Raw genomic sequence first — 19,281 nt, 5'->3', positions numbered from 1 at the left:
CTGTAATCCCAGCACTTTGGGAGGCCGAGACGGGCGGATCACGAGGTCAGGAGATCGAGACCATCCTGGCTAACACGGTGAAACCCCGTCTCTACTAAAAAATACAAAAAACTAGCCGGGCGAGGTGGCAGGCGCCTGTAGTCCCAGCTACTCGGGAGGCTGAGGCAGGAGAATGGCGTGAACCCGGGAGGCGGAGCTTGCAGTGAGCTGAGATCTGGCCACTGCACTCCAGCCTGGGCGACAGAGCGACACTCTGTCTCAAAAAAAAAAAAAAAAAAAAAAAGTATTTGCATAGTTAGTGTAATTGCTAAGCCACAGGGTGATGCGTGGATAACAGATTCAGAGGAAGGCAGCTGAGGGCAGAGGCTGCCTGAGAGCAGGAAAAAGAAGCTTGAGAGCCTTCTGGCTGGAAAGGCAGCTCAACAGATGGGCCGCAGCTGTAGATCAGTTCTGAAGCAGGGACTGAAGCAAGTTTGTCATAAATAAAGGAAAGTGGTAGTGTTGCTGTTGTGGTGGATGTATATCCACAACCAGAACCTTCAGCTCTGGAGGGACCATCAGGCTGCCACTGTGGCCAGAGAGCATCAGTCACGTCTCCACTGGGCAGATTTGCAGAGACTCATCTGTGAACAGAGCAAGTCCCTGCCTCCTGGAGCTCATATGCTGTGAAGAAAAGAGAGGCTGGGTGCAGGGGCTCATACCTGTAATCCCAGCACTTTGGGAGGCCGAGGCAGGTGAATCACCTGATGTCAGGAGTTCGAGACCACCGGGCCAACATGGTAAAACCCTGTCTCTACCAAAAATACAAAAAACTAGCTATGCGTGGTGGCAGGTGCCTGGAATCCCAGCTACTCTGGAGACTGAGGCAGGAGAATCGCCTGAACACAGGAGGCAGAGGTTGCAGTGAGCTAATATCATGCCACTGCACTCCAGCCTGGATGACAGAGCGAGACTCCATCTCAAAATAAAACAGAAAAGGATGTGGAGAAGAGGGTTGGTGGTTGGAAGGAGTTCTCCTTTAGGGAAGATGTCTGGGAAGGCCTCTCTCAGAGAGTGGACTTTGAGAGGAGACCCTAATTGGATGAGGGATGAGAGGCAGAGCCATATAAGTATCCGGATGGAAGACATTACAGGCAGAGACAGTGGTGTGTGCAAAGGCCCTGGGACAGGATCACCCATGTTAACAGATTTTAAAGCTGGAATTGCGGATGAACTAGAGTCAGACATTAATAGGACCAGAAGGGACACTGGTCCCTGAAATAGAATTCGAGGATTTGACCATGGCCAGGAGGCTCAGGTGGCCCACTGGGACCTCCTAAAGTGGGAACTTCATAAAGGAAGAATATAAGAACCAAAGTCCAGGGGGCAGTGCCAGGCCCAAGTCTGTGAGGGTTCCCAGAATTGGTGGGCTAGAGAGAATCTGCTTCCAGTTCAGGCCCTGGACTCTGAACCTCACAGGCACATTGCCATCCATCTTACCCGCTCCCCCCAGCATCGAGATGGGGTCTTGCTCTGTTGCCCAGGCTGGAGTGCGGTGGCACAATCTCAGCTCACTGCAACCTCCGCCTCCCAGGTTGAAGTGATTCTCCTGCCTCAGCCTCCCAAGTGGCTGGGATTACAGGCACCCACCACCACGGCTGGCTACTTTTTGTATTTTTAGTAGACAGGGGTTTCACCATGTTGGCCAGGCTGGTCTTGAACTCCTGACCTCGTGATCTGCCCACCTCGGCCTCCCAAAGTGCTGGGATTATGGGCATGAGCCACTGCGCCAGGCCTCTGCTATCCATCTTAACATGGTGTCGTGAACCAGCCTCTCAGGAAAAGGGTCTCATGAACAAATGAGGAAAGCAAGCAGAGGTAGGGCAGGGAGGGAGAGGCAAAGGAACGTGTTGTTGGAAAGGGTAGTGTGCCCCTCACAGATGATAGTACCCGTCTCCAGATGTGCCCACTGAGAGTTTATGAAGTGGCTGCTCCATGTGGTCCTTGACTGCCCTAGGGGAGAGTCACAGAAAGCTATAATACCACCGCCTCTTGGTTTCCCCAGGAGCTTGTCCGTCAGCGAGGAGTCCTGGAGCGCACAGAGAAGATGGTGGACAAGATGGACCAAGATTTGAAGATCAGCCAGAAACACATCAATAGCATTAAGAGCGTGTTTGGGGGGCTCGTCAATTACTTCAAATCCAAACCAGCAGAGGCCCCACCTGAACAGAATGGCACCCTCGCCTCCCAGCCCAACAGCAGGTGAGTGTGTCTTCTACCATCTGGGTATAAAGGAGCAGAAGTGAGGATTAGTGCAAATGACCAATACTTTCAGTCCATGTCAGTGTCATGAAGGGATCCAGTAACCCTTTAAGTTACTCATCAGGATATTTGTCCTCAAACATTGTTAAGCCAGAAACTGTTCTTCCGTGTTCCCATGTTCACTTGATTGACATGTAATCTGTCAACTGCTTCTCCGATAATTGTGACCCCACTACTTTGAAAGAGAGGGTGTTCACCTCAGCGTAATCAGTACAAATGTGACTCACTTCACATAATTTTTGCTTTAAAAAGTCTTTAGGGCTGGGTGCAGTGGCTCACACCTGTAATCCCGAAACTTTGGGATGCCAAGGTGAGTGGATTGCTTAAGTCCAGAAGTTCAAGACCAGCCCGGGCAACATAGTGGGACCCCAGTCTTTACAAAAATTACCCAAGCATTGTGGTGCACACCTGTAGTCGCAGCTCCTCAGGAGGCTGAGGTAAGAGGATCGCATGAGGCCTGGAGGTCAAGGCTGCAGTGAGCTGTAATGGTGCTGCTGCACTCCAACCTGAGCTACAGCGTGAGGCCCTGTCTCAAAAAAAAAAAAAAAAAAAATTTATGTCTAAATTTGTCATATCTAATCCAATTCACCCATTGATTTTCATTTTAAAATTACAAGACTGAGCTCAGTGGCTTATCTGTAAAATCCCATGCTTTCAGAGGCTGAGGTGGGAGGATTGTTTGAGACCAGCCTAGACAGCATAGCAAAGACTCGTCTCTATAAAAACTAAAGAAAAAAAACAATTAGCCAGACATGATGGCACTTGCCTATAATCCTAGCTACAGGGGAGACTGCGGTGGAATTATTGCTTTAGCCCAGGTGTTAGAGACTAGAGTAAGCCATGATGGTGCCAGTGCACTACAGCCTCAGTGACAGAGTCTCCCTGTCTCTAAAAATATATAAAAATAAATAATTAAAATTAAAAAAATAAAGATAGAAGTTGCTTTCCTCAGGTTTTGGCTTGAAATATAAAATCACACATGAGATTGGGGGCTGGGCGCGGTGGCTCACGCCTGTAATCCCAGCACTTTGGGACGCCGAGGCAGGCGGATCTCAAGGTCAGGAAATCGAGACCATCCTGGCTAAGACAGTGAAACCCCATCTCTACTAAAAATGCAAAAAATTAGCTAGGCGTGCTGGTGGTCGCCTGTAGTCCCAGCTACTCAGGAGCCTGAGGCAGGAGAATGGCATGAACCCAGGAGGCGGAGCTTGCGGTGAGCTGAGATTGCGCCACTGCACCCCAGCCTGGGTGACAGAGCGAGACTCCATCTCAAAAAAAAAAAAAAAAAAACTTACATGAGATTTTGGTAGACTTCAGTGTTACATGTTCAAGGATAAAGGAATGGAGTTTCTGCTAAAATAGATTACTACTGTTTGTATTTTAGATCATTGTGTCTGTTTTTATTATTAAAAACAACATGGCCATATTACAGATAATCTATACATACCACAACACAAAAACAGAAAATTTCGTTTTTCCCCTTATTCAGTATTTTTATAGTTGTAACCATAGTATTTTTTTGGTTTGATAGCCTTTTTCTTCCATTTAACCCAGAAAAAAATGTTTGATATTATAACTCGGGTTCCATAACCATCTTTCTCTCTCTCTCTCTCTCTCTCTCTCTGTTTTGTTTTTTTATTTTTTATTTTACTTTTTTTTTTTTTTGAGACAGAGTTTCGCCCTTCTTGCCCAGGCTGGAGTGCAAAGGCGCAGTCTCGGCTCACTGCAACCTCTGCCTCCCAGATTCAAGCGATTCTCCTGCCTCAGCCTCCCATGTAGCTGGGATTACAGGTGCCCACGCCATGCCTGACTAATTCTTTTTTTTTTGAGACGGAGTCTCGCTTTGTCACCCAGGCTGGAGTGCGGTGGTGCAATCTCGGCTCACTGCAAGCTCCACCTTCCGGGTTCACGCCATTCTCCTGCCTCAGCCTCCCGAGTAGCTGGGACTACAGGCGCCCACCACCACAGCCGGCTAAGTTTTTTGTATTTTTAGTGGAGACGGGGTTTCACCGTGTTACCCAGGATGGTCTTGATCTCCTGACCTCGTGATCAGCCTGCCTTGGCCTCCCAAAGTGCTGGGATTACAGGCGTGAGCCACCGTGTCCGGCCTAATTTTTGTATTTTCAGTAGAGACGGAGTTTCACCATGTTGGCCAGTCTGGTCTCAAACTCCTGACCTCAGGTGATCCACCTGCCTCAGCCTCCTAAAGTGCTGGGATTACCGGTGTGAGCCACCACGTCCGGCTTTTTTTTTTAATTTAATTTTATTTTTTTTTGAGACAGAGTCTCACTCTGTTGCCCAGGCTGGAGTGCAGTGGCACCATCTCAGCTCACTGAAACCTCCATTTCCCAGGTTCAAGCAATTCTCTTGCCTCAGCCTCCCAAGTAGCTGGGATTACAGGCATGTGCCACCATGCCCGGCTAATTTTTGTATTTTTAGGAGAGACGGGGTTTCTCCATGTTGGCCAGGCTAGTCTCGAACTCTTGACCTCAGATGATCCGCCCGCCTCAGCCTTCCAAAGTGCTGGGATTATTATCGTGAGCCACCACATCCGGCCTCTCTCTTTGTTTTAATTCTGTAATGTGGAACTTTTCTTTTTCATTTTATTTATTTATTTTTTAAGAGACGAGGTCTTGCTATGTTGGCAAGGTTGGTCTTGAACTCCTGGCCTCAAGCAGTCCTCCCACCTCAAGCCTCTGAAAGTGCTAGGATCACAGGCACGAACCACCACACCTAACTGCAGAGCAATTTTTTTTAACGCATTACTAAGGTACAGTAAAATGCATGCATCTTAAGTGGAGAATCAGTAACTGTGAACCTGTGTGCACTAGTGTGGCCACCACCCAGATCAAGATGTAGGATATGATAGGGAAGAAATTAGATAACTACTTCAAACTCAGAGTGGGGCTGGGGAGAATCCAATGTAGGTAACAAAGCTGGCGGTGATAGCAGAAAGAACAAGCACAGGCAGGTGAAGCCATCAGACTTATGGAGAGGTTCAGGCATGGTGGCTCATGCCTGTAATCCCAGCAGTTTGGGAGACTGAGGCAGGAGGATCACTTGATCCCAGCCTGAGCAACATGACAAAACCCCGTCTTTACAGGAAAACACAAAAATGAAGTTGGGCATGGTGGTTCAGGCCTATAATCCCAGCACTTTGGGAGGCCGAGGTGGGTGGATCATTTGAGCTCAGAAGCGTGAGACCAGCCTGGCCAACATGGTGAAACCCCGTTTCTCCTAAAAATACAAAAATTTGCCAGGCGTGGCAGTGCATGCCTATAGTCCCAGCTACTTGGGAGGCTAAGGCAGGAGAATCCCTTAAGCCTGGGAGGCAGAGGTTATAGTGAGCAGAGATTGCGCCACTGCACCTCAGCCTGAGTAGCAGTGAGATTCTGTCTCAAAAAACACACACACACACACGAAAATTAGCCGGACATGATGGTACGTGCCTGTGGTCCCAGCTACTGGGGCAGCTGAGGTGTACCCGACCTTTTGGCATAGGTAGGAGGATCACCTGAACCCAGGGAGGTTGAGGCTGCAGTGAGCCATGATTGTACCAGTGTACTCCAGCCTGGGTGACAGAGTGAGACCCCGTCTCAAAAAAAAAAAAAAAATACTGCAGGAAGGACCTTGCAGAGTTGGCCCTGGGAACCTGTAGGCCTCAGTGAGTGCCCTGGGGAGGCATTAGCTAAGGTTGTGAGGGTTGGTTTGTTTTTTTGGCTCAGCCATAATCACCATTCTGGGTTCTCCAGCTCAACCCTAATTTTAAACATCTGCCATTTTCCTCCAATTCTAGTTGTTGCTTGTTTTTTGTTGTTGTTTTTTTCCAATATACATCAGAAAGATGTTTTATATCCTAATCTTTGGCCACATTTAATTGCCATAGGAGAAGGTGGGATGTTCATTTGTTTTGGTCTAAGACATCCTCCGTGTACAAACTCAGGAGCAGAGTGAGCCCTTGGAGGAGTGGGAAACTGGCAGGTTTGTGACTAGCACCCTTTCACAACCTTCCACATCCTACATACCTCTTCACAAAGGCTGCTGCTGGGGCTCTTGGAGGCCCCTACATCCCTGAATGTAGCTATGAAAGCCATGGAAGTCCTGTGGCTCCAGGGGCAGTTTTCTTTTTTTGGAGCATCTTGAAAACTCAAGCGCTTCCCAACAAAGGCTTCCATCAGTGAGGCAGCCATAGATATTTCAGCGAGGTGGGCTTTGTCTCTTGGGAAGTCCTGTTTGTCCTTGGCTGACAGCTTTCCAAGCCACTTGTTCTCATTTCCACTTAAAGCTCCTGAGTTCCTATCAAGGTCCCCAAAGTCATGTACCCTGCCTGGCGTGCCCCTAGATTAGCCCCAATCAGTTGTAGCATTCTTACCATCTCTTAGTAAATTCAAGAAAGCAAAACTTTCTTTTTTTTTTCTCCTTCTTTTTTTTGAGACGGCGTCTTGCTCAGTCGCCCAGGCTGGAGTGCAGTGGCGCGATCTCGGCTCACTGCAAGCTCCGCCTCCTGGGTTCACGCCATTCTCCTGCCTCAGCCTCCCGAGTAGCTGGGACTACAGGCGCCCGCCACTATGCCCGGCTATTTTTTTTTGTATTTTTAGTAGAGATGGGGTTTCACCATGTTAGCCAGGATGGTCTCGATCTCCTGACCTCGTGATTTGCCTGCCTAAGCCTCCCAAAGTGCTGGGATTACAGGCGTGAGCCACCGCGCCCGGCCGCAAGCAACACTTTCACCCATGCTCTGCAGTTCTGTGGGAGCAGAAGCTACAGGAATGCAGTCTGTCTGTTGGAAGATACGGGGGAGGCAGACAGTCCACAGGGCTGCAGTGGGGACCCAGAGGAGAGGGAGGTTGGCCCTGGGGACAGAGGAAGGCTGCACAAAGGACCTGACCTTTTGCAGAAGGTGAAGGTTTTGAAGGAACCCACCAGTTGAAGGAGGGGGTTGGTGCAGACACATGGCAGACAAAGCACAGGGGAAGCCGGTATGAAGGAAATTGTTGGCCATTTCAAGGGCCCAGCAGGGCCAGGCACGGTGGCTCACGCCTGTTATCCCAACGTTTTAGAAAACTGAGGCAGGACGATCACTTGGGGCCAGAAGTTCGAGACCAGCCTGGGCAACATAGCAAGATCCTGTCTCCACAAACATAAAAATTTTTTAAAGCTGGGTATGGTGATACACGCCTGTAGTCGTATCTACATGGACAACGAAAAAAAAAAAAAACGAAAAGGGGCCGGGCGCGGTGGCTCACACCTGTAATCCCAGCACTTTGGGAAGCCAAGGTTGGTGGATTATGAGGTCAGGAGATCAAGACCATCCTGGCTAACACAGTGAAACCCCGTCTCTACTAAAAATACAAGAAATTAGCCGGGCGTGGTGGTGGGTGCCTGTAGTCCCAGCTGCTCGGGAGGCTGAGGCAGGAGAATGGCGTGAACCTGGGAGGTGGAGGTTGCAGTGAGATCACGCCACTGCGTTCCAGCCTGGGCGACAGAGGGAGACTCCATCTCAAAAAAGAAAAAAAAAAAATGCAGTAAATTGTGAGTAAAATTTCTGTGATCCTATCAAAACCTTTAATCCATAAATGCAGGAATACTGTCACTTAAAATCTTTTTTTTCTTTTTTTTCTTTTGAGACAGGGTCTCTGTCACCCAGGCTGGAGTGCAGTGGTGCAATCTGCTCACTGTCTCCTCCACGTCCCAGGCTCCAGCAACCCTCCCACCTCTGCCTCCCAAGTAGCTGGGACTACAGGCGTGGGTCACCAAGTACGGCTAATTTTCGTATATTTTGTAGAAACAAGGTCTCACTATGTCTCCCAGGTTGATCTCGACCTCCTGGGCTCAACTGATTCTCCCACCTCAGCTTCCCAAAGTGCTTGCATTGCAGGCATGAGCCACCGTGCCTGGCCCACTTAAAAGTTTTTTTTTTTTTTTGAGACAGAGTCTCATTCTGTCACCCAGGAGTGCAGTGGCACCATCTCAGCTTACTGCAAGCTCCGCCTCCCAGGTTCACGTTATTCTCCTGCCTCAGCCTCCTGAGTAGCTGGGACTACAGGCGCCCGCCACCATGCCTGGCTAAATTTTTTTTGTATTTTTAGTAGAGACCGGGTTTCACCATGTTAGCCAGGAGGGTCTCAATCTCCTAACCTCTTGATTTGCCTGCCTCAGCCTCAAAAACTTTTAAAATGAGTTTCTCCTAATCAAACTTCTATTCAGCCATGCATTTCCTGCGTACATCATTATCACGCAAACCCTTCGGCCTTCTCTGAAATTTCATCTCTTGGGAAGCCCTGTTTGTCCTTGCTGACAGCTTTCCAAGCTGCTTGTTCTCATTTCCACTTACAGCTCATGTGTTCCTGTCCCAGATGCACCCCTAATTTGAAATTCTCTAACTTACTGAAGACTTGGTTTCTGACCAGGAATCACCCTCTCTTAAACCTACTTATCACTTCTCTCACTCTCCCTAGAAATTGGCTTTCTTGGCCTGGCACGGTGGCTAACACCTATAATCCCGGCACTTTGGGAGGTTGAGGTGGGTGGATCACAAATCAGGCAATTGAGACCAGCCTGGCCAACATGGTGAAACCCTGTCTCTACTAAAAATACAAAAATCAGGCCTGGTGCAGTGACTCACACCTGTAATCCCAGCACTTTGGGAGGCCAAGGAGGGTGACTCCCCTGAGGTTGGGAGTTCGAGACCAGCCTGACCAACATGGAGAAACCCTGTCTCTACTAAAAATACAAAATGAGCCAAGCAAGGTGGCGCATGCCTGTAATATCAGCTACTTGGGAGGCTGAGGCAGGAGAATTGCTTGAACTTGGGAGACAGAGGTTGCAGTGAGCCGAGATTGCACCATTGTACTCCAGCCTGGGCAACAAGAGCGAAACTCCATCTAAAAAACAAAATTAGCCGGGCGTAGTGGCACTCACCTATAATCCCAGCTGCTCAGGAGGCTGAGGCAGGAGAATTGCTTAAACCCGGGAGGTAGAGGTTGTGGTGAGCTGAGATCGTATCACTGTACTCCAGCCTGGGAGACAGAGCAAGACTCCATCTCAAAAAAGAAAAAAAAAGAAATTGGTTTTTTTGTGGGGGAGTCTTTTTTCACAAAGAAACCATGTTTTCCTCATTTATGTATTACCAGTAGGTATGTGATGGCACTTGGAAAGAATAAAGCCAGCGTTGAGATGTGCAGGCTGAGAGGTGGCCAGGCAGACTCAGAAGCCAAGCATCTCCTCCTACTCCCAGCCTGGCAATGCACAGCCCACGGTGGTGCTTAGAGGAACCAGTTCTGTGTTCTAGACTTTCAGTCACAGCTTCCATGGGGTGAAATCCTGGAGTGTTAAACCCTTCCATTCATGAGGCTCTGCTGCATTCTACCCATAACTGGAGCCCTGGACCTGCAAAATCCTTAGTTTGCAGGAGTCTGAATTTGCTCTTGCAAGTTGGGAGTCATTAAAGACTTTAACTGAAGAGGTGCTTGCCAGTATTGCTTTTTTTTTTTTTTTTTTTGAGACGGAGTCTCGCTCTGTCTCCCGGGCTGGAGTTGCAGTGGCCGGATCTCAGCTCACTGCAAGCTCCGCCTCCCGGGTTCACGCCATTCTCCTGCCTCAGCCTCCCGAGTAGCTGGGACTACAGGCGCCGCCACCTCGCCCGGCTAGTTTTTTGTATTTTTTAGTAGAGACGGGGTTTCACCATGTTCGCCAGGATGGTCTCGATCTCCTGACCTCGTGATCCACCCGTCTCGGCCTCCCAAAGTGCTGGGATTACAGGCTTGAGCCACCGCGCCCGGCTCAGTATTGCTTTAGAAGGATGCCCAGCACCCATGGAGAGTAAGGATTGGAAGGGAGGGGATTGAATTGAGAGGCATTGCCATAATCCTTGTTAAAGGTAAAGAAAGGCAAGGCAGGCCGGGCGTGGTGGCTCAAACCTGTAATCCCAGCACTTTGGGAGACCGAGGTGGGCAGATCACGAGGTCAGGAAATCGAGACCATCCTGGCTAATACCGTGAAACCCCATCTCTACTAAAGATACAAAAAATTAGCCGGGCGTGGTGGCGGGTGCCTGTAGTCCCAGCTACTTGGGAGGCTGAGGCAGGAGAATGGCATGAACCCGGGAGGTGGAGCTTGCAGTGAGCCAAGATTGCACCACTGCACTCCAGCCTGGGCGACAGAGCAAGACTCCATCTCAAAAAAAAAAAAAAAAAGAAAGGCAAGACAGAAGGAGAGACTGGGTTTCTGGGCTACCTAGGGTGTGGGAGATCAAGAGGGCATTTGTTTTGCCTGGATTGCTAGGAGTAGCACTGTGTAGGAGGAGGGCAAAAATTGCGAGTAACCCTGGTTCCCAGATTGGCTGGCAAAGTAGTCAGGCTGCTGTTGAGATAGAGAAGAGCAGGCTGTTGAGGAGGCACAGCTCCCAGCTGGAGGCACCTGCCACACCTTAGGGGGCTCAGCAGAATGTCGGGGATCAGCAGGGCATCAGGCCTAGTCTAAATGACTTTGAGTTGCAAGAGCTGTCCCTGTCTACAGCCAGAGTCAGCAAACTAGGCCACGGAGCAAAATCAAAGATACAGGGACTTATGTGATGAGAAAAAAACGTATTTTCACCACTTTTTAGTGACAAAATTTAAAATATAAAAACAGTGGCCGGGCACAGTGGCTCACGCCTGTAATCCCAGCACTTTGGGAGGCTTAGGCAGGCGAATCACGAGGTCAGGAGATCGAGACCATCCTGGCTAACACAGTGAAACCCCGTCTCCCCTAAAAATACAAACTATTAGCCGGGCATGGTGGCAGGCACCTGTAGTCCCGGCTACTTGGGAGGCTGAGGCAGGAGAATGGTGTGAACCTGGGAGGCGGAGCTTGCAGTGAGCCAAGATGGCGCCACTGCACTCCAGCCTGGGCTATAGAGTGAGACTCCGTCTCAAAACAGAAAAAAAAAGGTAATAGGCTGGACACAGTGGCTCATGCCTCATGCCTGTAATCCTGGCACTTTTGGAAGCTGAGGCCGGAGAATCGCTTGAGCAGGCATCTGTAATCCCAGCTACTCAGGAAGCTGAGGCAGAAGAATAGCTTGAACCCGGGAGGTGGAGGTTGCAGTGAGTCGAGATCACACCACTGCACTCCAGCCTGGGCAACAGAGCAAGACTGTCTCAAAAATAAAAATAAAAATAAATTAAAATATTGGCCAGGCACAGTGGCTTATGCCTGTAACCCCAGAACTTAGGGAGGCTGAGGCAGGCGGATCACCTGAGGCTCGTGACCAGCCTGGCCAACATGGTGAAACCTTATCTCTACTAAAAATACAAAAAATAGCCAGGCGTGGTGGTGGGGGCCTGTAATCCCAGCTACTCGGGACCCTGAGGCAGGAGAATCACTTGAACCCGGGAGACGGAGGCTGCAGTGAGCTGAGACTGTGCCATTGCACTCCAGCCTAGGTGACAGAGTGAGACTCTGTCTCAAAAAATTTAAAAAAAAAAAAAAAAAAAAAAAAGCAGGGTGGTGAGTGCCTGTGTTCTCAGCTACCCGGGAGGCTGAGGTGGGAGAATCAGGAGCCTAGGAGTTAGAGACTTCAGTGTTTGCGCCATTGTACTCCAAACTTGGTGAGAGAGAGAGACCCTATCTCAAACAACAACAACAAAAACAGTAATAGTTGAATATAGTATTTTGGTAATGTAAGTGCACTAATGAGAACAATGAAACTCTTGAGGTTCTAAGTTTGTCATCTGAGGTGCAGATGGTCATCTCTAAGGCCATTCTTTGCTCATGAAATTTTGTTATGTGTATTTTACCACAATAAAAATAACTTGGGGCCGGGCGCAGTGGCTCAGGCCTGTAATCCCAACACTTTGGGAGGCCGAGGTGGGTGGGTCACTTGAGATCAGGAGTTCAAGACCAGCCTGGCCAACATGGTGAAACCCCATCTCTGCTGAAAATACAGAAATTAGCTGGGTGTGGTGGTACGTGCCTGTAACTGTAATATCCCAGCTACTCAGGAGACTAAGGCAGGAGAATCACTTGAACCCGAGAGGCAGAGGTTGCAGTGAGCCGAGATTACGCCACTGCACTCCAGCCTAGGTGACAAAGCAAGACTCCATCTCAAAAAAAAAAAGGACGAGGAAACAATACAAAAACAGGAGGTGAGCCAGATGTGGTGGCAGGTCATTGTTTGCTAACTGTGGTCTAAAGTACCCATTTGGTTGTTCCATGTGCTTTCCATCTGCCTGGTCCTAGGAATCCTGGTTTCCCTGAGAGAGGGCCACCTAACTCGATGCTACACTGCTTTTTTTTTTTTTTCTTGGTAAAGACAAGGTCTCATTATGTTGCCCAGATCTCACACTCGTGGGCTCAGGCAATTCTCCCACCTCAGTTTCTCAAAATGCTGGGATTACAGGCATGAGTCACCACACCTGGCTTAGCTGCCACACTTCTGAGGCAGGGGTCTTTGTAGGCTTATTGCTTGGCCAGCTGTGCTCCTAGGAGAAGCTGTTGAAATCCCTACTTTGGTCAGAAGGAGTTTGGTACAGAAGAAGCATTTGATTTTTGGCATACAGGCATTATGTGAAAATACTGATAACATTGTCATAGGGATTTTTCCTTTTTAATACTGTCCTTTTTTGTAAACTTTTATCCAAAGATTGAAAGAAGCCATAAGTACAAGTAAAGAACAGGAAGCAAAGTACCAGGCCAGCCACCCAAACCTTAGAAAGCTGGATGATACAGGTAAGTGGATACCTGTGTGCACAGCCCTATTTGAATTCTAGCAGGGAGACCTCTGGGTTTGGCATTGGTCCTTAGGGGGCAGTAGCAACCTCTCGGGGGAGGTGGGCAGGGGCCCCAGCTGCCAGCATCACCCATGCTAGCCAAAGGGCCTTAGGGACCCGGCATGCTCTTGGGGAACTGGGGGTGTGCCTTATGGTAGGGCTCCTCCCTCCTCCCTGCCTCCATGGAGAGGAGAATAAGGAAGTGAAGGCCTGCGTTCCATTGAAAATGAGCCTGCCTAGCCTGGTGCAATAACACACGCCTGTAATCCCAGCACTTTGGGAGGCCAAGCCAGGTCAGGAGTTTGCGACCTGCCTGACTAACATGGTGAAACCCCGTCTCTACTAAACACAAAAAAATTAGCCAAGTGTGGTAGCATATGCCTCTAATCCAAGCTATCTGGGAGACTGAGACAGGAGAATCACTTGTACCTGGGAGACAGAGGTTGCAGTGAGCTGAGATCATGCCACTGCACTATAGCCTGGGCAACAAGAGTGAAACTCTGTCTCAAAAAAGACAATAAGCCTGCCCATCATGGGTTCCTGCCTATGTCACTCTCAGTTGTTCCAGCAGTAAAAAGGCAACTGCAGAAAAACCCCTTGGTAAATAGCTGTCCACGTCCTAATCCCCAGACCCCGTGAGTCTGTTAGGTTATATGGCAAAGGCGGAATTACAGTTGCAGATGGAGTTACAATTGCTAATCAGCAAGATGGGGAGATTATACTGGGTTGTCCAGTTGGGTCCAGTGTCATCACAAAGGTCCCTTTTAAGTGGAAAGAGAAGCAGAAGAGAGAGTGGCAGAGTCAGAGATCTGAAGATGTTGCTGGCCTTGAAGATGGAGAAAGGGACTCACCTGCCAAGGCACACAAGTGAACTCTAAAAACTGCAAAAGGTGAGGAATTAGATTCTTCCCAAGAGCTCCAGAAGGAGTGCAACCCTGAGGACACCCTGACTCAGCCCAGTGAGACCCACGTTGGACTTCTGACCTCCAGAACCGTAAGACAAGTTTGTGGTCATTTGTCACAGCATCAGTGAGGGGCTAATACAGCCTCCAGCCCAAGCAGGAGGAGCAGCAGCCACATGGACAAGGTGTGCAAGACAGTGAGTGTTGGTCAAATCATTCCACTTCTATCAAGTGATAGGCCCAGAAATATCCCTTATCTGGAAAGGAATTTAGGGCTCCTGGGGCCTCCTCCATAGGCCCCCCAACAGCCAGGGTACATTGAAATTGGTGCTAGAAACCAAAGGCTTAAAACTGTGCTGCCTTCAAGAAAACGATACACCATGGAAGCTCTGGAACCCACCATGGTTGTGGTCGATGCAGGTGGGGAGACCAGATGGAGGAAGAGCGGGGAGCAGGAGAGACTGACATCATCAGCACAGTTCAGTCTGGAAAGGCAAGTGGAGGAAGTGAGTGTAAATTGAAAGGCAAGGGTGGGGAAAATCGGCCTCATCACACCCTGGAGAAGTGGCACAAGACACTGCACCCAAGACACAATTTTAAGGAATTAAGGAGTTTCCATTTGTGTCGTATATATTAAAAGACTGAAAAAAAAAAATCGGCACAGTTTGCAGAATGGTTTCAGTTGGTTGGTGCTGGAGGAAATATGCTAAGTCTAGAAAGTGATGTTTCCCTAAAGGAGATAAACTGGGATGACAGGGCTTTTCTGTGTGCATTTAGAAACTGAAGTTCATTCAAGCCAAGAAAGATAATTTTAAAAAAGAAGAAACTAGGGTTCAAGGAAGATTTCTTGTGGCAAATGTGCATTATTTAACATTTCTTTTTTTTTTTTTTTTTTTTTTTTGCTTATTTGTTTCAAGTGAAAATATAGCATAGAGATAAATTTCGGAAAGAAACAAAATTACCCATAATTCCATTTATGTAACGTAACAATGTGTATTTTTAGACTTTGTCCACAGACTGTGTAGTTTTGCATTATTGCAGTTCCACTGTGTATTGTCACTTGTGTGACTCGTGTCTTTCCTGAGCTTGTGCACCAGGGTCTGAGTAGGTGACCCTTAGTTTGAGGGTCTTTCATCTCCCAAGGACTGAGGGAAAGTGGGAACTATCCCCTGGCCTGTGGAAGCATCTCTCCTGGCCCATGAGCCTGCACTGTGCTCCTCCCTCATCCCTCTGGATAGCCTCAGAACCAACCTTTCATTCCTTCCACCCATTTTCCAGATGAAATTGTTTTGGGTGTGTGAAGCAGCATTTGAACAATGTCAATTAACCACTCTCCTGGTGTTTCCTTCTAAACTTAGACCCTGTCCCCAGAGGGGCTGGTTCTGCTGTGAGTACCGATGCTTACCCAAAGAACCCACACCTTCGAGCCTATCACCAGAAGATCGACAGCAACCTAGGTAAGACTGAGCGCCACACCAGCTTCTGTAAGCCACTGTTCCTTCAGGCAGCTCACGCCAAGCATAGCCCCTACGTGAGGACCCTCCAGCTTCAGTTCCCTCCCCACACATTGCATCCCACACTAAGCTGGGTCCATCTTGCCACCTCACTGTCTCTGGAGTCTCTCCACTTCTCACCATTTCCTACTTCCAGCCCAACCGAGCCCTCCCCACCTCTCACTTTCATGAACAGCACCCAGGGACCCAGGAGTCCCTGAGAGGTGATAAAGTGGAGCCTGGACATGACCGCTTACTCCATCCTTCCCTTCCCACCTGGCCACTCAGAGCCCTGTTTTCCTCCTTGTGAAACGGGCTGCCTCTGAGAACAGTGGGAAGGTTACCTGAGCCAGAAAGTGCCTGGGATGGAATTAGCGCTCGTGTTGCAATTGGCATTTTGGCCACACAGCCTCCAGCATGATGTTTCAAAACAGAAGGGTGTGCAGGGGGCCAGGCGCAGCGGATCACGCCTGTAATCCCAGCACTTTGGGAGGCCAAGGCAGGTGGATCACCTGAGGTCAGGAGTTCAAGACCAGCCTGACCAACATGGTGAAACCCTGTCTCTACTAAAAATACAAAAATTAGCCGAGCGTGGTGGCTGGCGCCTGTAGTCCCAGCTACTCGGGAGGCTGAGGCAGGAGAATCACTTGAACCCGAGAGGCATAGGTTGCAGTGAGCCAAGATAGCACCATTGCAGTCCAACCTGGGCAACAAGAGTGAAACTCCATCTAAAAAAAAAAGAAGAAATGAGGGGTATATTCTTCCAGAACTCTCTCATGGAACCCCACACACTCACAGTGCAGTCCAGGCTCTCTTTGCCTGCCCTGGTCCCTTCTGCTCTCATCACCTGCAGGCTCGTGTGGGATTTCTGATGTGAGTTCTTTCTGCCTCGTGGCCCCTATCTGCCTGGATGAGCTCCCCCAACTCTCTGCAGGCTGACTCCTTCTCTTTCTGTCAGTCTTGCATTAGTGTGGTCTCCTCTCCCTGTCTCTTGGGACCCTTGTGTTTCCAGGGGGCTGCCCTGGCCGTTTGTGATTGTGTATCTGCTGGTTTGCCTGCTGTATTCCCAATCAGAATGTAGATTCCAGGACAGCATGGGAGAGTTTCCATTTTGTCACTACTTTGTTCCTGGGGCCCAGCAGGCAAGCACTTAGTTGTTTTGTTTTGTTTTGTTTTGTTTTGTTATGTTATGTTTTGTTTTGAGACGGAGTTCACTTTTGTTGCCCAGGCTGCCGTGCAGTGGCGCAATCTCCGTTCACCGCAACCTCAGCCTCCTGAGTTCAAGCGATTCTCCTGCCTCAGCCTCCCGAGTAGCTGGGATTACAGGCATGCACCACCATGCCCGGCTAATTTTGTGTTTTTAGTAGAGATGAGGTTTCTCCTTGTTGGTCAGGCTGGTCTCAAACTCCCGCCTGCCTTGGCCTCCCAAAGTGCTGGGATTACAGGCGTGAGCCACCGTGCCCAGCCAGTGATTATTTTTTTAATGGAAAAGTCAGTTACTTGAAGTTCAAGTAGGTGTTGGCCTGTGGGCAGTTCTGTGAGTTTATTCTAAGTAGTGTCTCAGATTTGCTGCCTCCTCTTACCACTACTCCATGAACAGAAATCTCCCCCGTGGTGACCTGGGTCACCCTCTCAGTCTCCCATCCCCTGTTAGGAGCTGGCAAAGTGGAGAGGACAAATAATAAAATCCTCCCCTGCTGTAAAGGTATCTAGTGGGAGGCAAAACTGAAACCCATGAAGATGCACATGGAGTGTCTGTGCACACGTTTGCTCCTGCTTGCTTTCTGGGAAGCCCCAGACAGCTGCCACCTCCTTCTATGCCCGAACTCTGTCCTCCAGAGCCAAAGACCTCTAAGGCAGAAGGTGTGTCTGCCCAGATCTAACCACTCCAGAGAAACCCAGAGAGGCGTGAAAGCCCTTTGTCCTTCACCAGGAGAAAGGGAGTGGTTAGGGCTAATGGTATGGTTGGTGCCTGCTGGCAGGAAGTGGGAGAAGCGACTCTGAGGAAAGATACTGAATTCAGAGAGGCAGGAAGAAGCGCTGAGTACTGCCCACCAGTAGGGGTGCTGAGGGTGCACAGTTGGCACTGTGGACTTGCAGCTGGGCAGGTCCCGGCAGGACGCAGTCTAGAGTAGGAGGTGGGCCCTGGCAGAAGGGCGGGTGGCTGGTTCAGAGCTCAGCCCTCCGGCCCTGCTCACACAGTTCAGGCCAGGCCACTCTGGTGGGGCAGGGGATGTTGCCTTTGTTCACACTCTTCCCATCTTAACACATGCTCCCTGCTATTTCAGGAACTCAGGCAAGCTCTCTGGACTCCAGTGCCCTGGCCTGGTGACTTTACATTATCACATATTTTATCTCAGCCTCTCTGTTTGCTTATCCTTTGCTGCCCTGGCTGCCAGTGAGCTTCCTCCTGAGGCCTGAGGCAACCACAGATTCTACTGTCCATGGAGCACGAGGCCCACGAGTTTCAGTAAGCTTAAGAAGCAAAGAGCTGAATACTATCTTTTTTTAAAATTTTTAAATTATACTGTTTTTCTCTTTCTTTTCTTTTCTTTTTTGTTTAGAGATGGAGTCTCACTTTGTTGCCCAGGCTGGTCTCGCAACTCCTGGGCTCAAGTGATCCTCCCACCTTGGCCTCCCAGAGTGCTGGGATTACAAGCATGAGCCACTGTGCCTGACCTGAAGACAATCTTTTTATTTATTTATTAATTTTTTATTTATTTTAATTTCTTTCTGAGAGTTTTACTCTGTCACCCAGGCTGGAGTGCAGTGGCGCAATCTCAGCTTACTGCAGCCTCTGCCTCCTGGGTTCAAGCGATTCTCATGCCTCAGCCTCCCAAGTAGCTGGGATTACAGGTGCGTGCTACCACGCCTGGCTAATTTTTGTATTTTTAGTAGAGATGGGGTTTCACCATGTTAGCTAGGATGGTCTCGATCTCCTGACCTCAAGTGATCCACCCACCTTGGCCTCCCAAAGTGCTGGGATTACCGGCATAAGCCACCACACTCAGCCTGTCTTTTTATTTTATTTTTTGAGATGGGGTCTTGCTCTATTGCCCAGGTTAGAGTGCAGTGCATTGATCTCAGCTTACTGCAACCTCCTCCTCTCAGGTTCAAGTGATTCTGCCTCAGCCTCCCAAGTAGCAGGGAATACAAGCATGCACCACCACATCCAGCTAATTTTTGTATTTTTTAGTAGAGACAGGGTTTCACCATGTTGGCCAGGCTGGCCTCAAACTCCCGACCTCACACGATCCACCTGCCTCGGCCTCTCAAAGTGCTGGGATTACAGTACACTTTGTAATCCCACACTTTGTGAGTACAGGATCACTCACAAAGGTGTGAGCCACTGTGCCCGGCCAAGAGTGCCTTTTTTTTTTTTTTTTTTTTTTTTTTTTTTTTGAGACGGAGTCTCGCTCTGTCGCCCGGGCTGGAGTGCAGTGGCCGGATCTCAGCTCACTGCAAGCTCCGCCTCCCGGGTTCACGCCATTCTCCGGCCTCAGCCTCCCGAGTAGCTGGGACTACAGACGCCCGCCACCTCGCCCGGCTAGTTTTTTGTATTTCTTAATAGAGACGGGGTTTCACCATGTTAGCCAGGATGGTCTCGATCTCCTGACCTCGTGATCCGCCCGTCTCGGCCTCCCAAAGTGCTGGGATTACAGGCTTGAGCCACCGCGCCCGGCCCAAAAATACGCTTTTAATTCTTTTTTCATATTTTCACTCTTCCTATCAGAAATTTGTTTCTAAATACAGAAAAGTAAAAGTGAAAAAAATGACAGTTGTCCATTTTTCTACCGTCCAGCATTAACCTCTGCTAACATTTTGGCATGTTTG

General features: G+C 49.2%; 1 protein-coding gene across 1 annotated transcript in view; it reads left to right on the top strand.

Moving 5' to 3' along the window:
• The window catches only part of SNAP29 (synaptosome associated protein 29), a 32,958-nt gene that overhangs the window by 10,371 nt on the left and 3,306 nt on the right, over window positions 1–19,281 (top strand). Inside the window, exons 2-4 of the mRNA XM_025398824.1 lie at window positions 2,045–2,241; window positions 12,926–13,011; window positions 15,313–15,411. Of these exons, the coding sequence (XP_025254609.1) occupies window positions 2,045–2,241; window positions 12,926–13,011; window positions 15,313–15,411 (382 nt within the window). The remainder of the gene's footprint in view (window positions 1–2,044; window positions 2,242–12,925; window positions 13,012–15,312; window positions 15,412–19,281) is intronic.

This window comes from Theropithecus gelada, chromosome 10 (genome assembly GCF_003255815.1).
Source record: "Theropithecus gelada isolate Dixy chromosome 10, Tgel_1.0, whole genome shotgun sequence".
NCBI lineage: Eukaryota > Metazoa > Chordata > Mammalia > Primates > Cercopithecidae > Theropithecus > Theropithecus gelada.
This window is presented reverse-complemented; position numbering and strand designations above follow the sequence as displayed.